We start from the raw sequence: 20,354 nt of genomic DNA, 5'->3' as shown, positions 1-20,354 counted from the left end.
CCTCTTCAATATCATGGAATCTTTCTCACTTGCATATATTTATATTCCTATTAACATCAATACACACAAACAAAAAACACAAATCACCATTTTACTTTAAATAAATATATCAACAAAGATATTTTTAACTTGATTTATCTTAGTGAGATGATTATTTAACATTTCACATAATTATTTTAATTGAATTAATTAGAATTCGCAGTCAAAATTTCACATCTTTAAAGATGATTTTATATTGATAAACTAAAGGTTATTGATAATAAAATATTTTATATTACTTTTGATTTAAGTTGTTAAATGCTTGTATGGTTTTGTGGGTAACAAGAAGAATAATTAAGTGTGTAAGGCACATGTATTTAATTAATAATTAATTAGTAAATAACATGTGAAATGCAAACATGAAGATATCAAACAATGGAAGAAGCAACAAACAGACAGACATTCCCTCATGACATTGTCCAAACACAATCTCTCAGTCTCAGACGTTGCTACCGTCGGACCACAAACTTTTATTTTTTATTTTATTTTTATGAAAAATATATTTCATTTGCATTGATAATGAAGCCACACACCTAAGATTTTTCAACACTTTGACTTATCACTTTACACCTCATTTTCTGTTTATTTTTTTTTATGAAAACACCATCTAATTTTAGATAAATTTTAATAATTATTCTTAAATTTTAAGAGTTGTAATAAAATTATTTTAAAATTTAAAATATAATATAAAATTTTTTAAATTTTAAAATTTTATATCATAAAATTATTTTAATTTTTTGTAATAGATTTATAAGTAACACATTAATATAAATAGTTCAAAGCAACGATAACATAAAAAAAAATTTTAAGGAGAGACCTTTTAACAAGATATTATATATTGAGTATTTTATTATTTTATATAATTAATATTTTTTTTTATTAATTTAAAAAAATTATAACTAATTTTATCACTTTTACATAAAGAAGAAAAAATTATTCATATTACTGTTATTCTAAATTGCATAACCGGCCTTTGAAAATTAGAAAAATCTTACTTTTTAAGTTAATAAACAATTTTATTACAACCCCTCAAGTTAAGGGATAACTCTTAAAATTTATCCCCAATTTTTATTAACAAATAATTTTATTTTTCTTTTTTACATATTTTTTATTTTTTTGTGGAATGTAATGATTTTAAAATTTAATCAATTAGTGTTATTATCTAAGTAATTTAATGATTAAATATATTTTTTATAACATAGGAAGTTAAGAATTCATTGAATTTAAACGAATCAAGCCAATATTTTCTTTATAAGTTTTTCAATTTTAGTTAAATTTTTAATTTTATCAATTTGATTATAAAAGTTTTATATTATTTTTAATTTTAATAATAAATTTAATTAAAATAAATGAATTCATTAATTAAAAAAATCAATTTAAAACTTTTTGCTCAGCATCAATATTAGTCAATTTTTTTAACTTTATTAATTTATTCAATAATTTAATATTTTCATTAATTTTGGCAAATATTATATTGATAGAGAAATATTTAATAATTAAGCAATATCCTTTTAATATTGTTATTTTATTTTTTTAAATTTCCCTTTACTTATACTTTTAATTTATACATTTCTCGTTGTTTTATTTCAAATTTAAGACTTATTAAATTAAAAACAAAACTAAGCAATTTAAAAATAAAATAAGTGTAAATAATATAAAAAAAAAATTTATATGCTCCCACTGTCTATTCACATTTGAATCTTATACAATGATTAAGGAAATGACTGGACAACTTTATTTTTATAAAAATATATTAATAATTGATTAAATTACCGTTTATCTCATCTAATTACTCTAATTTATTACTTTTAAAAAATTTATAAACATTTATTATATTTAATAGAGATAATGGATAAATTTTTAAAAAAAAAAAGTTAATGCTCTTTGATATTCTAAATGCAACATATAATTTTAGATAAAAAAAATTCAATTGTGACATTTAAAAATAAATAAGAATAGCATATATCAAGTTAAAATTGGAAATACATTATAAGAATTGATAACTCAGTAAATGGTAGGATTATGAGGTGTTGACATGTGTATCTTGAGATTTGGATTAATAAGAATGAATAAATGTACTTCGGCTTAATACGTCTGTTTTTCTTCCTCCTACTATTGGAGTAGCTTTTTTTTGGGGAGGATTCTACTGAGGCATAATGGAGGCTAGGTGAAATTTGATTCCCCTATTAGAGGATGACCCGTATTTATATAGTTAGAAAGTTAATATTTATCTAACACGTGTAGAGTCATGCAAATGGCTTGTCTAAATCAATGATATTCGCCTTGGGGTCGAATCAAGTGATCTTCAAGACATTGACAATCATGACATACTTGAGTTAATGGTGACAGTTAATAGTCAGTCGGACTTTTATATTTACCTATCCGACTTGTTTTTGTGGGAGATATGTATTCATGCCAACTTGTTAGTATAGGTAATTCCCCTTTTAGTCGATCAGAATGTTAGAGACCTATAATCTATATTTTACTTTGCTCTGGTTGTATTCTTTTGGGTTTAGCATTGGTCTTTGTAGATCTTTTCGATTTAGGGTGCTTGTATGGCACGCGTAATTTTGAAATTTAGGTAAGTATATATGATCTAACTCATTTTCGTAACTCATGATCACAATGTGATCGCCTCTGATAGTTTTCAGGGTAAACGACCTCTTTAGTGGCGATACGGGTTCTTTTACATCCTCTCTTTCGTGTATTGAGAACTCTTCCGACTTTTTTATGTAAAGTGTACATGTGTCACCCTATTAGGAACTCATTTTATTTTATGGTATATCAAGAATAATTAATTAATATAAAGAAGACATAAATTAAAATAATATTTTTATTAATTTAAAAATAATTACTAATATTAATAATATAAAAAATATTTAAAATAAATTTTATCAATCGAATTAATTTAACATGAAAATTTGATGTAAATTTATAAAATTAAAATAAGTACAAAAATTTGAAATTTATTCAGCGATTTATAGATTCTGATGTAAATCTTGACCGACCAGCTTTGGTGAGGTGGGAAAAAGACAAGATAAGGCATGGCTAATTAAAGGCACTGTTGATAAAACCGTAAAATAAATAAATAAAAAGAAAGGTCAAAAAGCAGTCAACGCTGGGCTAACGTAAGCTGCCAGATGTGAAAGACAAAAGCCTGGGAAAAGCGCTCATGACATGTCGTTTGCTTAAACGGCTTCATTATTATTATTATTATTATTATTATTATTATTTAAAAAAATATATAATTAAAGTAGGTTGTGTTGCGTCAGACTTTTGCTCTCAACTTGAACAACAACAAAACATGATTTCCTAAATTAAAAACATTCATTATTATTTATCTCATTATTAATTACATCAATTAGCTCAAATAAAAAGCTAAAACAAAATAATATTTTTCTAAATAAAAAATAAGATTAATTACTTTTTTAATAAAAAAAATTAAAATATAAATATTTTAATCTAAATCTATAAAATAAATAATATGACTTTAATAATTAAATTAAATTAAAAAAATCACTTTTAAATTTATTTTTTAATAATTATTTCTTTAATTATTTTTTTCTCTCCTGAACATAGAAAAATATTAAATTAAAAAAACAACGAATAAAAATCTTTCATTTTTGCATGAAAACAAAATCTAAAAATGAAGTTTATTTTGTTTTTAGTTACAGGTAATTTTCACTTGAACGTGGGACCCAAACCAGGTGAGTGTTGGCACCGCCGTCACCGTACCCGCCGCCCATCAACTGGCGGGTCAGAATATATGTCCCACACCAGAGAATGGCAATGCCCTTCCGCTATTTTGATAGGACATTTCCATTTCAATTCTTGCAGTCAACATTTAAAACACATATACTTCCAATTAAAATTTTTAAAAAATCATTAATATAAGAGAACCCTCTATCTCAAATTGATATGTGATGGAGATAATATGCTATTTATAAAATTTTGAGTTTTTTTTTGTTTTAGAATTAATTTTTGAAAATAAATTAGATTTAATTTATTTTTTAAAAATATTATTAAAATTTTAATTAATATTAAATTTTTATAAATATTTTACGTTATAACTATTCGATTCTAAGTATAATAAGATTATGTTAATACCTCATACTAATTTAGAATATAGATAAGAGATGAATATTATTTAATTTAAATTGAATAAATTAAATTAAATTATTTAAATTTAATAATTTAATTTAAATTTTAAAATAATTTCATTCAGTTTAGTTTTTAATTTTAAGAATTTTAATTATTTTATTTTAATTTAGTTTTAAAAAAATCAATTGAATCAAATCAAATCGAATTACTTTATTTTTATAAGAAATTTATATATTATCTATAATTTTATATTTATAAATTATTTAATTTTATTAATTAATAATTATTAGATTCAAATAAAAATCAAAATCAAATCAAATAACTTAAAAATCAAGTCTAAATTAAAAATTCATCAAAGTCTAAAAATCAATCGATACGATTTTTTATATATTTCGATTCAATTTAATTTTTAAAATATAATAATTTAATTTTAATAATTCGATTTGACTTAAATAAAATTTTCAACCCTGAAAATAATTTATTACTTGTAAAATCTTGAGTACTTATATCTCTTGAATTAATTTATAAGGGTGTGTTAAATATGATTTATTTTCTTAAGAAGCTCTCCAATCTATGTAAAACAAAACATGCTTAATTAGCAAGAGAGAGGAACAATATTAATTAAAAATATATGAATGATTAACATAAAAAAAAAAAATTAAAGATGTTGATGTAGAAGAGAGACAAGTTATAATTGTGAATACCAATGGGAGAAGGATTGGTCTCCCCAATCAAAAGAATGGTCTGCCATTACCAAGTAGAAATTCAGAGTATGGAGGTGTATACGTGATTACTTTAATCCACACATATAATTAAACAGAAAATATTATTTTTTTTAAAAAATAATAATAATAATAATTGACCGACATGCAAATGCATTGGCCTATCATTTTAACGGTTATCGTGAGCACAACCCACTACATTGTCACCACCTTTTTGCTGCGACATGTTTCTCTCTTTGCCCTTCACTTCCCCTACACTATTATCACTTCTTCTTTCTTATTTACTTCCTAACTTCAACATGCGCCACTTCCCACTTATTTTATACCTCTTCACGTGCTCTCACTCTTACCAAACTTCTCTATTCTCTCTCTCTCTCCTCCCTAATAAAGGGGTCAAATTAATTAGAATGTATTGCAACTACATTAATATTTGAATTTACCCTTTTAATATATGAAGTTAATTAAAATTTTTATCTAAACTTAATTCATTATAATTTAAAATAAAATATATTTTATAAAATATATATATTTATTTATTTATTTATGTATTGAGTTTTTAATAAACATATTGCTTGGTTTAATAATAGACTAAAACTCTGTTCATCACCCATCATTAAAATAGTGTTTGGTAATTTAATCTTAGTCAAAATATTATTTTTCTTATTTATATTGTTTGGTGATATAATAATTATATTAATATTTAGAGGTTGAGAGAATAATTTATAAAACGTTATCTTTTTTTATTTTTAGATATTTAAAGAGTATTTTAATTTTTATCTATATTTTTATTTTAAATTACTATATAAATAATTACTATATAATAATAAATAGCGAGTAAAATAATTAAAAATTATTAAAATAGTCAATAACTAGTGAAATAGTTATTATTGTTTAATAAACTGTAATTTGTAAATTTCTTAAAATGTAACTTAATAAACTATTTGATTTAGAACTACATAAATGAAGTTATTAGATAATGAGTATATTTTCGGCAAGCTCAAATAAAACCTTTATGGAACGCTCATCCAATGCAGTGGACTCAACAGTATATGTGGAGCCCACCTACAACTGCCACGTTGACAAGACTGATCCGAATTTGAAATGATCGACATATTGACCTGATAAATGCAACTGAAAATGACTCGCACATATTGATTTAATCTCTATTGGCTTCACTATAAAAGGAAAAGGCAGAGACAGGGAGCAGAAGATTGAACAAACAAAAGACCTGTAGATGCGATCACGCTCTATTCCAGGCAGAATCCGCTATTATCAACTAGGTCTTGCTTTTTGCAGTCTTCATAGAGGAAAATGGAGTACTGGATTAATACTACTTTCACACCCTCACCGTCTGATTACTATATATTGTCATCAAACTACTAATTTTGAAAGATAGGCCTAGCAACGTAGAGACTAGAGATTGGCAGGCCTTGAGAGTTAAGATGATGCATGATGGTAGCAGCAGACAGCAGTACCATATCTACTATATGCCCATGTTACAACATTTCAATCTTTTACTTTAGCATATATAAAATTAAAGGAAAATCCTGAACCTGCTGCTTGTTTCTCTCCCTTCTTGTTTTATCACCCAGCGTGTTACAGTCCAGGCACTTTCCTACTGCAAAAATACTGTATTTTGATTTCTTTATTCCCATTTTATCCTTCTTCAAAAGTCATGCACTCATGCCTTCAATTTTGGTTTTTCTTGGGTCTTGTAGCTAAACTAAGATTTAACTCAACAGGGTTATTACTCTATTTGTTATCTCACGTTTATCTGAGATAAGATATTTGATCTATATATAAGACTTGAATAATTCTCATTCTCTTTGAGTTACCCTTTCGAGTGAAATTAAATTCAATCTTTTTTTTTTCACATAATATTATAACTTATCTTGCTTCAATATTAGGCTATCTTATCTGTAAATTTTACTCTCTAATATCCGTGTGATTCATGATGAATTAGCTGTACAAGAATTTTCTATACTTTCCATCATATGAGTAATGTCTAACTAAGAAGGTTAAAAATTACAAAAAGGAAGCAGACAAGGATAATTGAATGATTTTTTTTTTTTTCTAATCTTTAACACTCAAGAACATACATACCCGTTGGCTGCCAAAACCTGATGCTGCTAAAGACTGAAAAGACCTAGCTAGTTTCTTTACCTGTTAAAAGGAACACCACTCGTACGGACTTCCCCTCCTTTTTAAGCTCTAAATTTATATATAATCATCTTCCATGCATCTTCTTAATTTCCCATTATTTAAAAGCGACTCATTTAATTTGCTAAAAAGTTGCTGTTCCACATTGAACATGCTGCATACTTATGTATGTCTAAGCATACCTGAGGCATGCGTGTTGCGAGCCATGGGTGCCAACCATGTGCTTTGCGCTTGCTTCCAATCTTTATAATTATCAACTTTTAAAACTCATCACACACTTCACCTTTATAGAATAAAATTAAGATATTTTTAAAATTTTCAAATTAAAATATTTAAACTTCAATAATGCTAATATAACAATTTATTGACTAAAATTTAAAGGAATCTTAATCTTATTTTATAAGAATTAAAATTTATGTCATAAAAACTTTTACAGAAATAAGAATTAAAATTTATGTCATAGAAACTTTTATAGGAATTGTGGTCTTTCATTGGACATATATTCAGCCTATATATATACTTCTTCGATCTGATTCGGTTTCAAATCAGAATTAGCAATTCAAGTCATATGGAGAGTTTGAACTGGAATCAAATCAAACTAATTTGGTATTAGTCAATTCCAGTCCGGTTCAACGGTTGTTTCAATTTCAATTTTTAACGGTTTTTAATTTCAATTTGAAAACGGTTTGGTTCACTTGAAGCTCTCTAAGGCTAGCATTTTTAATATGGTTTGAATCAAGTTGGAAAGAATCATCAGTCCTAACTCAAGATTTAGAGAGAAATTGAAACCAACCCATATAATTAGCTAGTTTGATTCAAGTCTTTAAAACATTGACTAAATCAATTCCAATTTTGACCCGAACTAGTTCTGAGTTTACCATTGCAAAGGTTTTTAAAGATAAAACAACACTCTTAAAAGTTGTTCACTATAATTATTGAAATTTTTAATTTTTAAAGAAATTTTGTTTATGTGAATAATTTATCTGTTGCATTTGATTAATAGTGTAAAACTCATCATAAGAATAACATTTAGAAAATTGAGAGAAAAATAGTAATAATTTCAAGAGAAATTCTTATTTATACTTAATTTATCATAAATTCAAAATATAAATATATAGGATTCATATATTTAATAGGTGAACTCTATTGTATTTTGTGTCCTGAATTTATGATGAACCGAGTCTAAATAAAAAAAATTACAATAAGTAAACTATATTCATAGGCTTGGAGGTATCCAAGTTTAACTCTCTTAAGTCTCACAGCCAATTGGCTGCAAGACTTTAAGCAGGGATCTTCTTTTCCAGGGATTTTGTTCTTGGAATATAGTATATCTTTTGCTAGTGTAAACTAAAAGATCTAGACCAAACATTTCAAGATACTTTTTCTAGAGGCATTTTTTTTTTCATTTCATTTTAATTATAAGTAAAATTTTATATTTTTAAAAATAAATTCAATATTATTAAAATAAAATTTATCAATATTTATTTTAAAAATATATTTTATATGGAAGAGCATATGTTAAAGATAATATTTGATGAAATGATGATAGAAAGCCATATGTTAAATAAAAATGCTTAGTTGAAATCGTAGTTATTAAACTTTATCCAGATATTCACCCAATTAAGAGATCGGTCAACAAATCACTAGTTTAATCAATAAATTAACGATTTAATTAATGGGTCATTAAAATTAATTAAATATTATATTTATTTATATAATTAAATAATCAACTAAATTTTATTTTTAAAATTTACATTTAAATATTAATTATATTATATTTATATATATCTTAGTAATATTGTTAAAATTTAAATGAAAATATTAAAAATTTTAAATCGACCAAATCAATGAGTCACTAATTTAATGACTAGGTTATCTGATTTTTCTCGATAAACTCCTTATCCAGTTCAATAACAAAAAAATTCTATATTCGAGCCACCAATTTATTTGGTCAACTCGTGGAATAGGACCGAATTGGCCACAAGAGATTAATATAAATTCTTGCAAGATATGTTATTGGATACTAATGGGAAAATTGGTTGATAATGATAAAGGATTCCTAATAAAGAATAATTCATAGAAAGAAATATTCTTTTTCTAGGCCTTCAAAGATTTCTTTCATATATATATATATTAAGGGAAAAGAAAACCGTCCAAATCCAAATAAAAACATGCTATATATAAACAGAATCAAAATCCATGGGAATATTCATTACATTATTAATACACATTAACAAGAATATGTGTCACCCCATCCAAAATTCGATCTAATCTGGATCACTTAATTCGACACACCCATATAAATTTTTTATTAGAAATTTAAAAGTTAATATTTTTAATTAAAAGAAAAGGAAGACCTATTTATTATTATTATTATTATTTAGCTTTATATTGAAGAAATGAAATTGTGAGGCGAAAACGGGAGGGGGAGACTGGGGAGAGGTATGGGGTGATGGAGACGGGGTCGATCGATAGGGTCCAAAGAGAAGAAGCTAAATGCGCATGAAGGTCACGTCAAATAAAAGGAGCAAAAACCTCTGTGATGGCCACGTTCCTATGCTCTTTTTATTTACTATTTATTTCCTTTTTTTTTATTAAATGTACAAATAAATAAATTCATGTAGTAAAAGAGCAGACAACAAGGACGCGAACAGCCGTCTATTAACCAACAACTGCCTTCTGATAAAGCCTGTTCTTCATGTCTCTCTCCCTCCTTTCCTTCACCCTATTTTCTATATTTTTTCTTTAATATTAATCTAAATTTTATTTTTCTAAATTAATATTTTCGTCCTATTTCTTTCTTTCTTTATTTATTTTTCCTGTTATTTTGGTGGAAACTGGGAAGTGTCATCTTCAAGTGCAAGATGACAAGGATCATAAAGCTTAAAGAAGGCTTTTTTTACTCTAGAAAATCTCTTTCTTTAGCATGCGTTGAGTCGCTGACGACAACATGACTGATCAATCTTTTTATGACCACAATACCCTTCTTCCTTTTCTATAAAAAAAAGAATAAAATTAAAAAATATTCTATCTATTCCACCTCATTGTAGCAGCTGGACTCCTTGTCTTGGATCCTCATCCTCTTCTTCTTCTTCTTCATTACCTCTATAAATAGCAGCAATTCCTTCATCTTCTTTCACACCAAAACCTTTTACCTTCGTTTACCCAAGACTAATCCAAAGAAGAAGTTGTTTAATATATATACCTTGGTTATTTCCATTTCTTGCTAGCTGTTGCTGCTACTACTGCTTCATTGTCTTTCCGTTTCTTGATAGAAAAAATGTATCAGACTGAGTCATCCTGGGGGTCTTACATGCCACCAAGAAACGTGGGTGACCCATTGGAACGCATAGAGAGGCTAGCTTCAGAGAATGCAGTGGTGATCTTCAGCATAAGCACATGCTGCATGTGTCATGCTATAAAGAGGCTGTTTTGTGGCATGGGGGTGAACCCAACAGTGCACGAGCTCGACGAAGACCCTAGAGGAAAGGAGATGGAGAAGGCTCTCATGAGGCTTCTTGGGAGTTCATCTGCTGTTCCTGTTGTGTTCATTGGCGGAAAGCTTGTGGGTGCCATGGATAGAGTCATGGCTTCTCATATTAATGGTACTCTTGTGCCTCTTCTCAAGGATGCTGGTGCTCTCTGGCTCTGATCACTGATCACTACTCTATGTCTCTTCTTGAAATGATATTCTAAGGAAAAAGAACACAAAAAAAAAAAACAAAAAAAAAAAAGCGAAAATGATGACTCTATAGTAAAGAAAGCAGAGGAAGAGGAGTGGTTTTTGCGAGTGATCTCCTCCATTTTGGATACTAATCAAATGATGTATTAGTTTTCCTGCTTCTTGTTTGTCTTCCTTTTCTTTTTTTTTTGGGTTTGCCTTGCGTTTTCCCTAATCTGGGCCTCTGAGAGAAATGTTATGTAATTGCTCCCTCCTCTGTATAGAAAGAAAATAAAAAAAAAAGTTCTACTTGTTTACTCTTTTTCCATTTCTGCCTTACCTTTCTGCTCTGGCATCTGTGTCTGTGTATGGAATAGATAAGGGGAGAGAAGAAGCGAGGCACGACAACGGCGTCGTTTTACGTTTCTAGTCAGAAAATATTTACTTTTTCTAACCGAAAACGCGGTTATTAGTAGTTTTTTTTTTTTTTTTTGTCATTTAGTTCTTAGCTTGTAATAGCTTTAAAGGGTTAAAACATTACTTCCGGATTTCCGCCGGAAAACTCGCCGGATGAATCCTCACCTTTAGAATTGTAGCAACACCTCTCTGTCTCTCTCTCGCTCTTTCTCTGTTTCTTTCGTTGGTGGTGGAGGAGGTGCGGTGAGTTCTGCTCATCTCTCTCTCAAGTCTCAACCCCGTACCGGTTGCAACAGTTGGTTGATCGACCGTTCATTATTAGAAGTGGGTCCCATATGTCCCACATTGATGTGGTGGATCCATTTGGCTATTGACGGTACATGATTTAACTTGACCTTTACACGCACGGCCAGCGTTGGAAGCCAGATGTGTGAAAAAAGTGGAGCCCAGAGCATTCTCTCTCAAATTTTCAGTTTTTTCTCTACCTGATGTTTCGTTCATACCGCGGCCCACCACTTGCCAGCCTAGCCTGAATAATATGTAGCTATTTTCTCTTATAATTCTTAAATTAATGTTTCAATATCGTGATTAAAAAATAAATATGAAGAATATTTTAATTTAATCTTAATTTTATTTTATAATATGTTTAAAAACTCACCATTATGTTATGATAATCTATATAATGAAGATTTGACAGTAAAAAAAAAAAAAAAAGAAAATTAATAATAAGCATCGGGTAAAAGGATAAATAAAAAGTCAGATTTTGATATGGGCGGGTCACACATTTTGATTCGGGAGGGACAAAAATTCCGTACTTTTGAGCACGTCACCTTATGACCCTTAAATAGTACGTGGGATTTATATTGACCCATTTACAACGATTTTGACGCCCAAGCTGACGAAGAAATATGTAAGCATCAATTGGGACTTTATTCTAAATTTCTAGCGTAACATAATTTTTCTTAATGATAATTTTAATAAATAAATCTTCACAAAACGTCTTTTGACGTGATTTTTAAGAAATGGATTGTACAAGAAAATTTATTTTTTTATTACTTAATATAATTTATTTTGACAATATATAATCATACATAAATAATTTAAGTTTATAATTTATTCATAATTTAAAAATATTTCAAAAGATTATATATCTTAATGATGATGTGGCATCAAAATTTTAAAAAATAACTTTCTCTTTTAGAAATAGGAAATCATTTTCCTAAAAATAAGTTAATTTTTTTTAAAAAATATTTTTTATTAACTCAATTTTCTGAGTGCTCTAAATAAAATATTTTTTAAAAAATATTTTTAATAAAATAAGTGGAGTCTTAATAATAAAAAAAAAATTCTCAAACTTTTAATATTAAAAGTGTTAAATCACAAGACATTTAAGTGTATTTTATACAAACTTATACAAATAAAAAAGTGATTTCATAGAGATATTGTAAATAATAAAAATATCAATAATTAACATAAATTATTAAAAAGTTGAAATTTATTATTGAACATTATAAAATTCAACTTTTATTTATTTGTGGTCTATTCACGATGATTTTAATATAAACCCTTTGTTTTTTAGCAATGGGGAATAATATAATTTAAAAGTTTTCATTATTAATTAAATTTTATATTCATATTTTATAATAATTGATGAGACAGAAAAAAAAAAAAAAAAGTAAGGCAGTTTGGAAAACATAGGCAAAACCACCAAGCCCATACATGTTGTGCTTATTGTCCATCTTCAAATCCTCTGGCCCACTTAACCCATTCAAACTATGGTTACGGCATGGCCCAACAACAGGGTATCTTCTTTTCCCCATAAACACCACCACGCGCTTCGCGATATGCGTGACACTTACTGAAGATGTTATATACTCTTAAATTCATAATTTTTGTCTCGCTCGCCGTGTATCTCTAGTTTTTGTCCACGTATGTGAACAAAATGACACATGAGCGCGGTCTCGTCTCCCAACCTACCGTAAACGCTAATTCCTGATTCACCAATAGCCAGTTCCCACGTCATACATTGGAAAAGAAAGTGGAATCTAATTGGCCGCAGTTGGTGGAAAGGAATGCGAGGAGAAACAGGAAAAGAAAACTCCAGTGCATCTTTGTGCTGGAACTGTTTATTTACTGGTAGAATTATAGTTTTAAGTTCTCTCACTTTCTCAAGAAAATAAATAAAATAGAAAAGTGAACTCTCTCTCTCTCTGAAGAATAGAAAAATTGAAAAGGCGAAGGGTAATGACCCATTAGATACTTCCTGCAAAAAATTATATAGCGTCGAGATCGGGTCTGGCCTTAGGGTTTCTCCTCTGATTTATCTCTTACTCTCTGTGTGGCTGTCATAAACCCTAGAGAACTGCAACTACTCCTGGAGGTGATTGTTGTTTTCTTCAATTTTTTAAAGTAGTTCAATGATTGCCGAATATTGTGTTTACAGCTTGTTTATTATTATTATTATTATTATTATTATTATTATTATTATTATTATTATTATTATTATTATTATGTTCGGTGTCATTTGAATTTGCCACGAAAATGTGTGTAAATTTGATTATTTTCTGTGTAGGAGCGTGGAGATTGGATAGAAATTATTGGAAGGTTAGGTTCTGAAGAGAACTTTGGTGGTTGAGGATTTTTAGTTCAATTTGAACAGGTAACGGTACAAGCCGAAATGCCGGAGGAGGACCTGGTAGAGCTTAAGTTTAGATTGTATGATGGATCGGATATTGGTCCATTCAGGTACTCACCGGCCTCCACTGTGGCTATGCTCAAGGAGAGAATAGTTACTGAGTGGCCAAAAGGTCAGAATTTTGACTCTCTGCTCTGTTTAATTGGCTTCCTGGGAATTGTTAACTGTGCAAGGCAATTTTTATCACCATTTCCATTTCGTCCTAAGAGTTAGTGAAATTGAACATTTGAATTGATTAGAGAGATGCATCTCATTTGTTTGTGTTGCTTTTTGGTTATATAAAGCAGAGAATATCTAGCATTTGTGATTATAGTCGATTTGTTTGCATGAATTGATTTGGACTATGGGCCATCTTTTCTCTACTTTATTTTATTTTATTTTTGTTTTTAAATATTGACAACTTGGATGATTAGAACTTAGAAGTGGCATTCACATTATATTCCCTAATTCATAAATTCCATTATGTGACTTTAGTGGTAAATGCATTAATAATGATTGCTATGGTGTTGTGAGCCTGACAGTATATTTTAATCATGTTTGATCTTTTCAAAATTGTATAGTTCTGCTGCGTATTATTGTCCTTAGCTCTTTGAGATGGATAACTTATCTGGTGGAGGGGTTTAACTCGTAAAACTTTTGCAAGTAGACTAGAATTTGAAATATTCATGTATCTCGTGATTGGATGTGACTGGTCAATCTATTACTTGGTCACACCTTTTTCCTGGTCTCAGTGAAATTATTATAGATAGGGTTTCTTTGGTAGATATGCTTGGTCTTAGTTTTAGTTGAACATATGGGATGTTTGAATGGAAATGCATGAATTTTTGTCATCTGCTACTAATATTTTAAGCCACCTTAACCACTCATCTTGTTTAATAACCCTATTTATATCCTGCTTATTCCTTTTCAAATATGTTGATTGGTCTCTCTTGTTTATGCTCGTCATCATCATTGTATATGAGCTCTTCCTGCATTTGTGCATCCAAAACTGACATTACTGGTCGGCTACTCTATAGGCAACATAGCTTAATGATTTCTCTTTCTTTTACATTGTCAAATCTTTTGGGATCTGTAAGTGAATGGATGTTGGATATTCACCATTTACATGGCAAACATATAAATGTACTGAAGTTGCATCTATTTTTGGACATCTTTTATCTATCTATCTTACCGTTTGATGCATATCTTGAACAACAAATTTTTCTTCTGATGTTCTCTTCAGGAAGAGAAGCTTTTGTTTTCATGCATATAGTCAGTACTAAAAAAATTAAGCTTTCAGAAATATCTTCCATAGTATTGGAGTGGATTGGGATCTTTGCCTATTTCCATTTTTACTTAAATTATCAATTTTATCTTCTTTTTTTCTTTAGGAGAAAAGCTCTATAAAAGTGACATTGTTGCTTGTTGGCCTCAAGTTAAGATTTGAACAAGAAAAAATAGTTATTACTTTCACCCTCTGTAGATTCCTTCCGTTATCAATGATTTCTCAATTTTACCGTTCTTTTAGGGAATGAATTTTTTTTATTGAGATGTGAAATTTTGTATTATTGATCTGCATCAAAGTAATATGAGGATGAGCATATTTTTTCTGTGGCCACTTGTGAATAGTGTCATTCTTGTAGCAAGATTCTTGCATTGAGAAAGCATAAGAGGCATATCGACATGGGTTCCCAGCAATTATGCAGATTTCCTTGAGTTCCTCTTTCTTCTTTCCTTTGTTCATTTTTCTTTTGGGGGAGAAAATGGAAGAGGGAGTGTTGGGAACAGGACAGGGTATTTATGCTGGTACTATCCTGCCAAGTTTCATCATGCAAATATGCCTATTGCAATTCCTAGTACACCCAAAAAGTGCTATCTGTCGCATGGTTTGTGACTTTTGTTATCTTAATGCTTATAGATCCATGGAATTGCACAAGATGCATCTTTGTGATTCATAGTATGTGATATAATGATCTTGTGTTAAATTAAGTGACCAGATTAAATGTTGCTGAAGTCCATAAGCAACAACTATTCTGAATGTTTATTTCTCCTCACGCCCCAATATTCTTTTTTTTTTTTTTTTGGAGGGAAAAATTCAAGAGTTAGAAATCATTACTTTTTTAATATCTTTCACCAAAATTTCCATTCTATCTCTAAGGGAAAGCGGAATTGTTGAAACGGTGTTATATTGGCTTATTGATTAAGAAGGTAAAAAGTTAAAACTTTGGGAAGTTTGTAATCTTCTTTAGTTATTCTGCCCCTTTGCCTCCCCTCCCATCCCTTTCCTCTCCTTTGACTACTGTAAGGGAATCAAGAATCACTTCAAATAAGGAGTGAGAATATTTTTCAGCAAAGTGAATGTCATAGGACCTAATTTTTGTGTTTCATTAACGTTGTACTTTGCATAGCTCAATTTACTTTTTTGCATTATAGTGATGGTGTGTATGTGAGGCGGGGATTGGCGAGGAATGGAAGGTGGAGTAGCAAATTGATGACCTTGTTTAGGAATTTTTCTTCATTAGGAAGGGAAAAAACTGTTGGAGAAAATTGTTGGAGAATTTTCTGTTCGATAACAAAGAAATGGTTACCCAATAATTTTGTGATTGTCTTCTTAATTTTAATTTTTTCTTTTTCTTTTCATTTTTAATCATGGGATATATATGTCTTTCATTATCATGAAAGTGTCCAAAAAAGAGAGAGGCAATGCCTAGAATTACTTCCTTCCCCTTCACTTGTTAATTTGTTTGGGGACTCTTAATTGTCATTACCTTTGGTCAAGAGCCCTGGCGCTAGGAAAACCACAACACTAAGCATATATCGTGTGAAAAAGGATAGACTTTTGATTTTATTAATAATCACTTGTTAATAAGCTGTGATGCATGGGAACAGCAAGGGATGATGTTTCCTCGTGCCAGAAACATTTCTGACATGGAAACGGCAAGACAAGGTAGGGAGGCATTCAAGGCCATTTCCTTAACTTTTGAAAGCCAGAAATGCGTTTCTAACGTTGGAAACATGTTTCTTAAAGAAAAAAAAAATATATATCAGTTTAGGCTAAAATCGCAGAGTTGTGCTGCATCAGACAGAGGTTTTGGGAATTGGGACTGCTTTTTTCTTCTCTATATTTAAGTAGGGTTAGGAGGCAGTAAAGTTATGCTTTTTTTTTTTTTTTAAATTTCTTTTGTTATAATGGTATATGTGGCTGTGAAATCTCTAAGATGAGAGCTTTCAAAGATATAATATTATTAATTTTAATTATATTTTTAATTATTTAAAATTGTATTAATTTATTAAATCTTAAATAATATTTACGTAAATATATTTTATATTTATGAATATACCCTTAGATTTTTTATATTTAGGCGTTTCCTCTCATGTTTTTGTTTCTATATTTTGGAAAATGCCGTTTTCCCTTGTCCGTTTCTGCATTTCCCCATGTTGCTTTTCCATTTCCATGCTACATAGGTTAACATAATTAAAGAGTAAATTGGTAATTGTGAGACTTGTTTTTCCCTTCATTTATTTTTGGGATAGTGGCACAAGTCACCCAGTGATATTTGAATTTTTCCAATTTTTCCTATTTCAGTTTTTATTATTTACTTATTTATTTTTTCAAATCGAGTGTTGGAATAAAGTTATTATTTACAATCAAGTGTATTTCACTGATTTTTATTGTCTAAATGCTAACATGAACAATAGGGGTTCACCTGTACGAATAAGCATGAGAATTGTGGATCTTTAAGGGCATAAAAGTGAAGATCACATGAAAAACATACAACTAAACGATAAATTAAAGAGCCAACAAGCCCTTAATTTAAAATCTCCTTTCACTTTAGGATTGACATGAAATTAGGGATTGTGTCATCTTCTCTACCACCATTGTCCTAGTCACCTATCTATGCCTCCCTCCTTTACTTTTGCTATTGAATGAAAATGCCAAGTAAGCAATGCTCTTGTTTATTCGAAGAATCAAAGAAGGAAAAGAGATACGATTGAAAAGAGGAGAAATATAGAAAAATGACCAACAAATAAACCAAGAAGAAATGAATAGTAGAGTATTGGAGAACTTTCTTGTGATGGGACTTGTAGAAACAACCTAACTCTTTGGTTTGTTGGATTAGGTAATCTTGTTCTTCCCTATCCTTTCTTTTCCTTATATTGTTCCTATTTCTGCAAATTATAGGATAAAGTTTTGTGTGGCGAGACAAATGTTATATCACAGATGGGAGAAAACTGAGCAATGAAATAATTGGTGAGAAAAAAAAAAGAGAGAAGAGAAACAGCTTCCTCATAATTATGAGTAAGGAAGGTGACATAGGAGGAAGGAGTTGATGATGGTGGTTGTGTTTCAGTGGAGTGGAGGGATTAGAGGGGTTGGTGTTGGTAAGAGAAGAATCTTGGATTGGTTAAGTGAGTCTTATTCTTGAGTTGGTTTCTCTGTAGGCTTGATTGAGTTTAATGCCAAATTAAAACCCATAGAAGAAGAAGATGAAGCAGGGGAGATTTCTTAGGGCATTTGGTAATTTTTTTCTTTCATGATCACATGATTATTGTGTGAAGTCCTTTTTTTTTTCTTTAAATTCCAGCACATAGCGTTCATCAAGGTAAAGATGGAATTTTTTCCTAGATCATCATTCCGGCAAGTATACCTGGCCATAAGCTCTTAAATGGGAAAAATATGTCTGTTTAAACACTTGATTACCCAAAGAAAAAGGTTTAAGACACTGAAATAATAAAATTGAAAAAGTTTAAATGCCACAGGTGTAATTATCTCATTGTTTTTTGTTCTCGAATTTAGATATCCCTTAAATTAAAATCTGCTTGTTTTATTTTCCATGCTTGATATGATTTTGGTTGATGTTATTCATTGATAAGAGAAATGGGGGGGGGACCAAAAAGAAAAAGAAAGATGAGGGGAAGGGCGGGCAATATGTGTTTACTTCTACATTTTTTGTACATTATCTAGTTTCCTTCTGCAAACTCATATTTCATATTTCTTTTCTTTGGCTTTTAGATAATCATGCTTCTGAGACGAAATTTCTAGCAATGTACATAATTTGCTTTTGATTCTTAATTGTATTTTATGACAACAAAACTATACTTCTGATTTGTCATAGATAAGAAAATTTCTCCCAAGGCAGCAAATGACATCAAACTGATAAATGCCGGGAAAATTTTGGAAAACAACAAGACTGTTGGGCAGTGTAGAGTTCCTTTTGGAGAGCTTCCAAAAGGGGTTATTACCATGCATGTTGTAGTGCAACCATCTTTAGCAAAAGCAAAAACAGGTAGTTTTATGTACTTACTATATATTCAACATTAGCATAGGATTATTCTGTGTCAACAGCTTTTATTTTGACAATCTTATTTGGTCATGCTGTTTGCTAAAATTTGCAGTTAATGGAGAATAATTTCTCGAAATATTTCTTGAGGCTGAATCAGTCAACATTATATTGTGAACACATATTCAAATCTTAATACATTGAGATGAAAAATTTTAATCTATGATGGGATATGGCCCGTGAAATTTGGTTTCTTTTTCGATGATGGGACTTGTTTATTTTATTGTTTTGAACAGAGAAAAAAGTGGATGAGGCCCCAAGGAAAAATTTCTGTTCATGTTCCATATTGTAAGAGAACAGCAGGGCGTTAATGCAGGTTAAAGTTCGTGAGGTTGGCTTGAATTTGCTGGGATCTCATGGCCTTGGACATTGGTTGCTGGAAGAAAGAAAGACAATAATTTGTAAAATGGTGCTATCCCTCAGTGTCGCACCTTAGTTTTGAGCTCATTCCTGTGTAACAAATATGTTGGTGATGTATTTGCGTTCTATAAAATGCGTGTTTCTGTATTTCTATAGCAGCTGTAGTCCTTTTTATAATTTATTTTATACAAGGCTTTTGGTTTGACACTTCATTAGGCCGCATATCCTTAGTAGAACATACTATATTCGCCGCTTACTATTGATTACTGATATGAAATATTCATCTTTGAGACCTGTTTTATCAATTTTTTGCCTGCAAATTTGAAGATGGGCAACTCTCAGGCACCTAATCTCTTTTTAATTACATGTTTTATTCATTTTTCCCCTTAATTTGCACTTTTTCTTGTATAAACAAGCTTTATTCTAGTGTGTATCTACTGTAGTGTGGGATCTGAAAAAGAATATAGCAACGGCTTAATTTCACCTCTAATTACTTATTTTTAAGCTCAGAAATTTTAATTTAATTAAAAAAATTAAACATTTTAATTTTATGTTTTAAATCAAGAAATTTAAGTAAAAAAATTAAGAAATTGTTTTTTTTTAATTTTTTATTTAAATAAAAAAAATGAATTTTTAATTTTTAATTTAAACAAGAAGAACTGAACTTCCTTAACCATTTGTTGTAGATTTTCTTGCCACTGGGGCTTGGAAGCCTACAGTCCAATAGTTATGGGAGGGAGTGTTCCTGAATGTGCAATTAATCAATTTACTTTATTTTAAAGAAAGGTTGTAGATAAACAAATTAATTAATTAATGGGGATATAATCGTGAGATAATTTTTCTACAAAAGCAAACAAATAGGCCGATTGTTATCCTTT

The 20,354-nt window shown here is 29.4% G+C and overlaps 2 protein-coding genes across 3 annotated transcripts; both read left to right on the top strand.

The window, feature by feature from the left end:
• The first annotated feature begins 10,056 nt into the window (after positions 1–10,056).
• On the top strand, positions 10,057–11,000 carry LOC110636469 (glutaredoxin-C1-like). Its single transcript, XM_021786193.2, has one exon. The coding sequence runs from the start codon at positions 10,303–10,305 to the stop codon at positions 10,672–10,674; it is 372 nt and encodes a 123-aa protein (XP_021641885.1). The 5' UTR covers positions 10,057–10,302; the 3' UTR covers positions 10,675–11,000.
• A 2,191-nt stretch (positions 11,001–13,191) lies between these two features.
• Positions 13,192–19,688, top strand: LOC131180840 (membrane-anchored ubiquitin-fold protein 4-like). 2 transcript variants are annotated; one of them, XM_058148663.1, is made up of 4 exons: positions 13,192–13,480; positions 13,673–13,907; positions 18,892–19,065; positions 19,355–19,688. In XM_058148663.1, the coding sequence occupies exons 2-4, from the start codon at positions 13,778–13,780 to the stop codon at positions 19,366–19,368; spliced, it is 318 nt and encodes a 105-aa protein (XP_058004646.1). In that variant the 5' UTR covers positions 13,192–13,480; positions 13,673–13,777; the 3' UTR covers positions 19,369–19,688. The 2 variants fall into 2 exon arrangements, with proteins under 2 accessions (XP_058004646.1, XP_058004645.1); XM_058148662.1 differs by having other exon boundaries at positions 13,199–13,480; positions 18,892–19,062; positions 19,353–19,688.
• Positions 19,689–20,354: the final 666 nt, after the last annotated feature.

Source organism: Hevea brasiliensis, chromosome 6, assembly GCF_030052815.1.
Source record: "Hevea brasiliensis isolate MT/VB/25A 57/8 chromosome 6, ASM3005281v1, whole genome shotgun sequence".
Classification (NCBI taxonomy): Eukaryota; Viridiplantae; Streptophyta; class Magnoliopsida; order Malpighiales; family Euphorbiaceae; genus Hevea; species Hevea brasiliensis.
Note: the sequence above shows the minus strand (reverse complement) of the source record. Positions and strands in the feature narration are given on the sequence as shown.

Excerpts from the sequence above, each read along its gene's own strand:
- LOC110636469 (XM_021786193.2), top strand. The coding sequence starts at position 10,303 with ATGTATCAGACTGAGTCATCCTGGGGGTCTTACATGCCACCAAGAAAC.
- LOC131180840 (XM_058148662.1), top strand. The coding sequence starts at position 13,778 with ATGCCGGAGGAGGACCTGGTAGAGCTTAAGTTTAGATTGTATGATGGA. Across the intron at positions 13,908-18,891 it reads AGTTACTGAGTGGCCAAAAG|ATAAGAAAATTTCTCCCAAG; the intron begins GTCAGAATTTTG and ends GATTTGTCATAG. Across the intron at positions 19,063-19,352 it reads TTTAGCAAAAGCAAAAACAG|AGAAAAAAGTGGATGAGGCC; the intron begins GTAGTTTTATGT and ends TGTTTTGAACAG.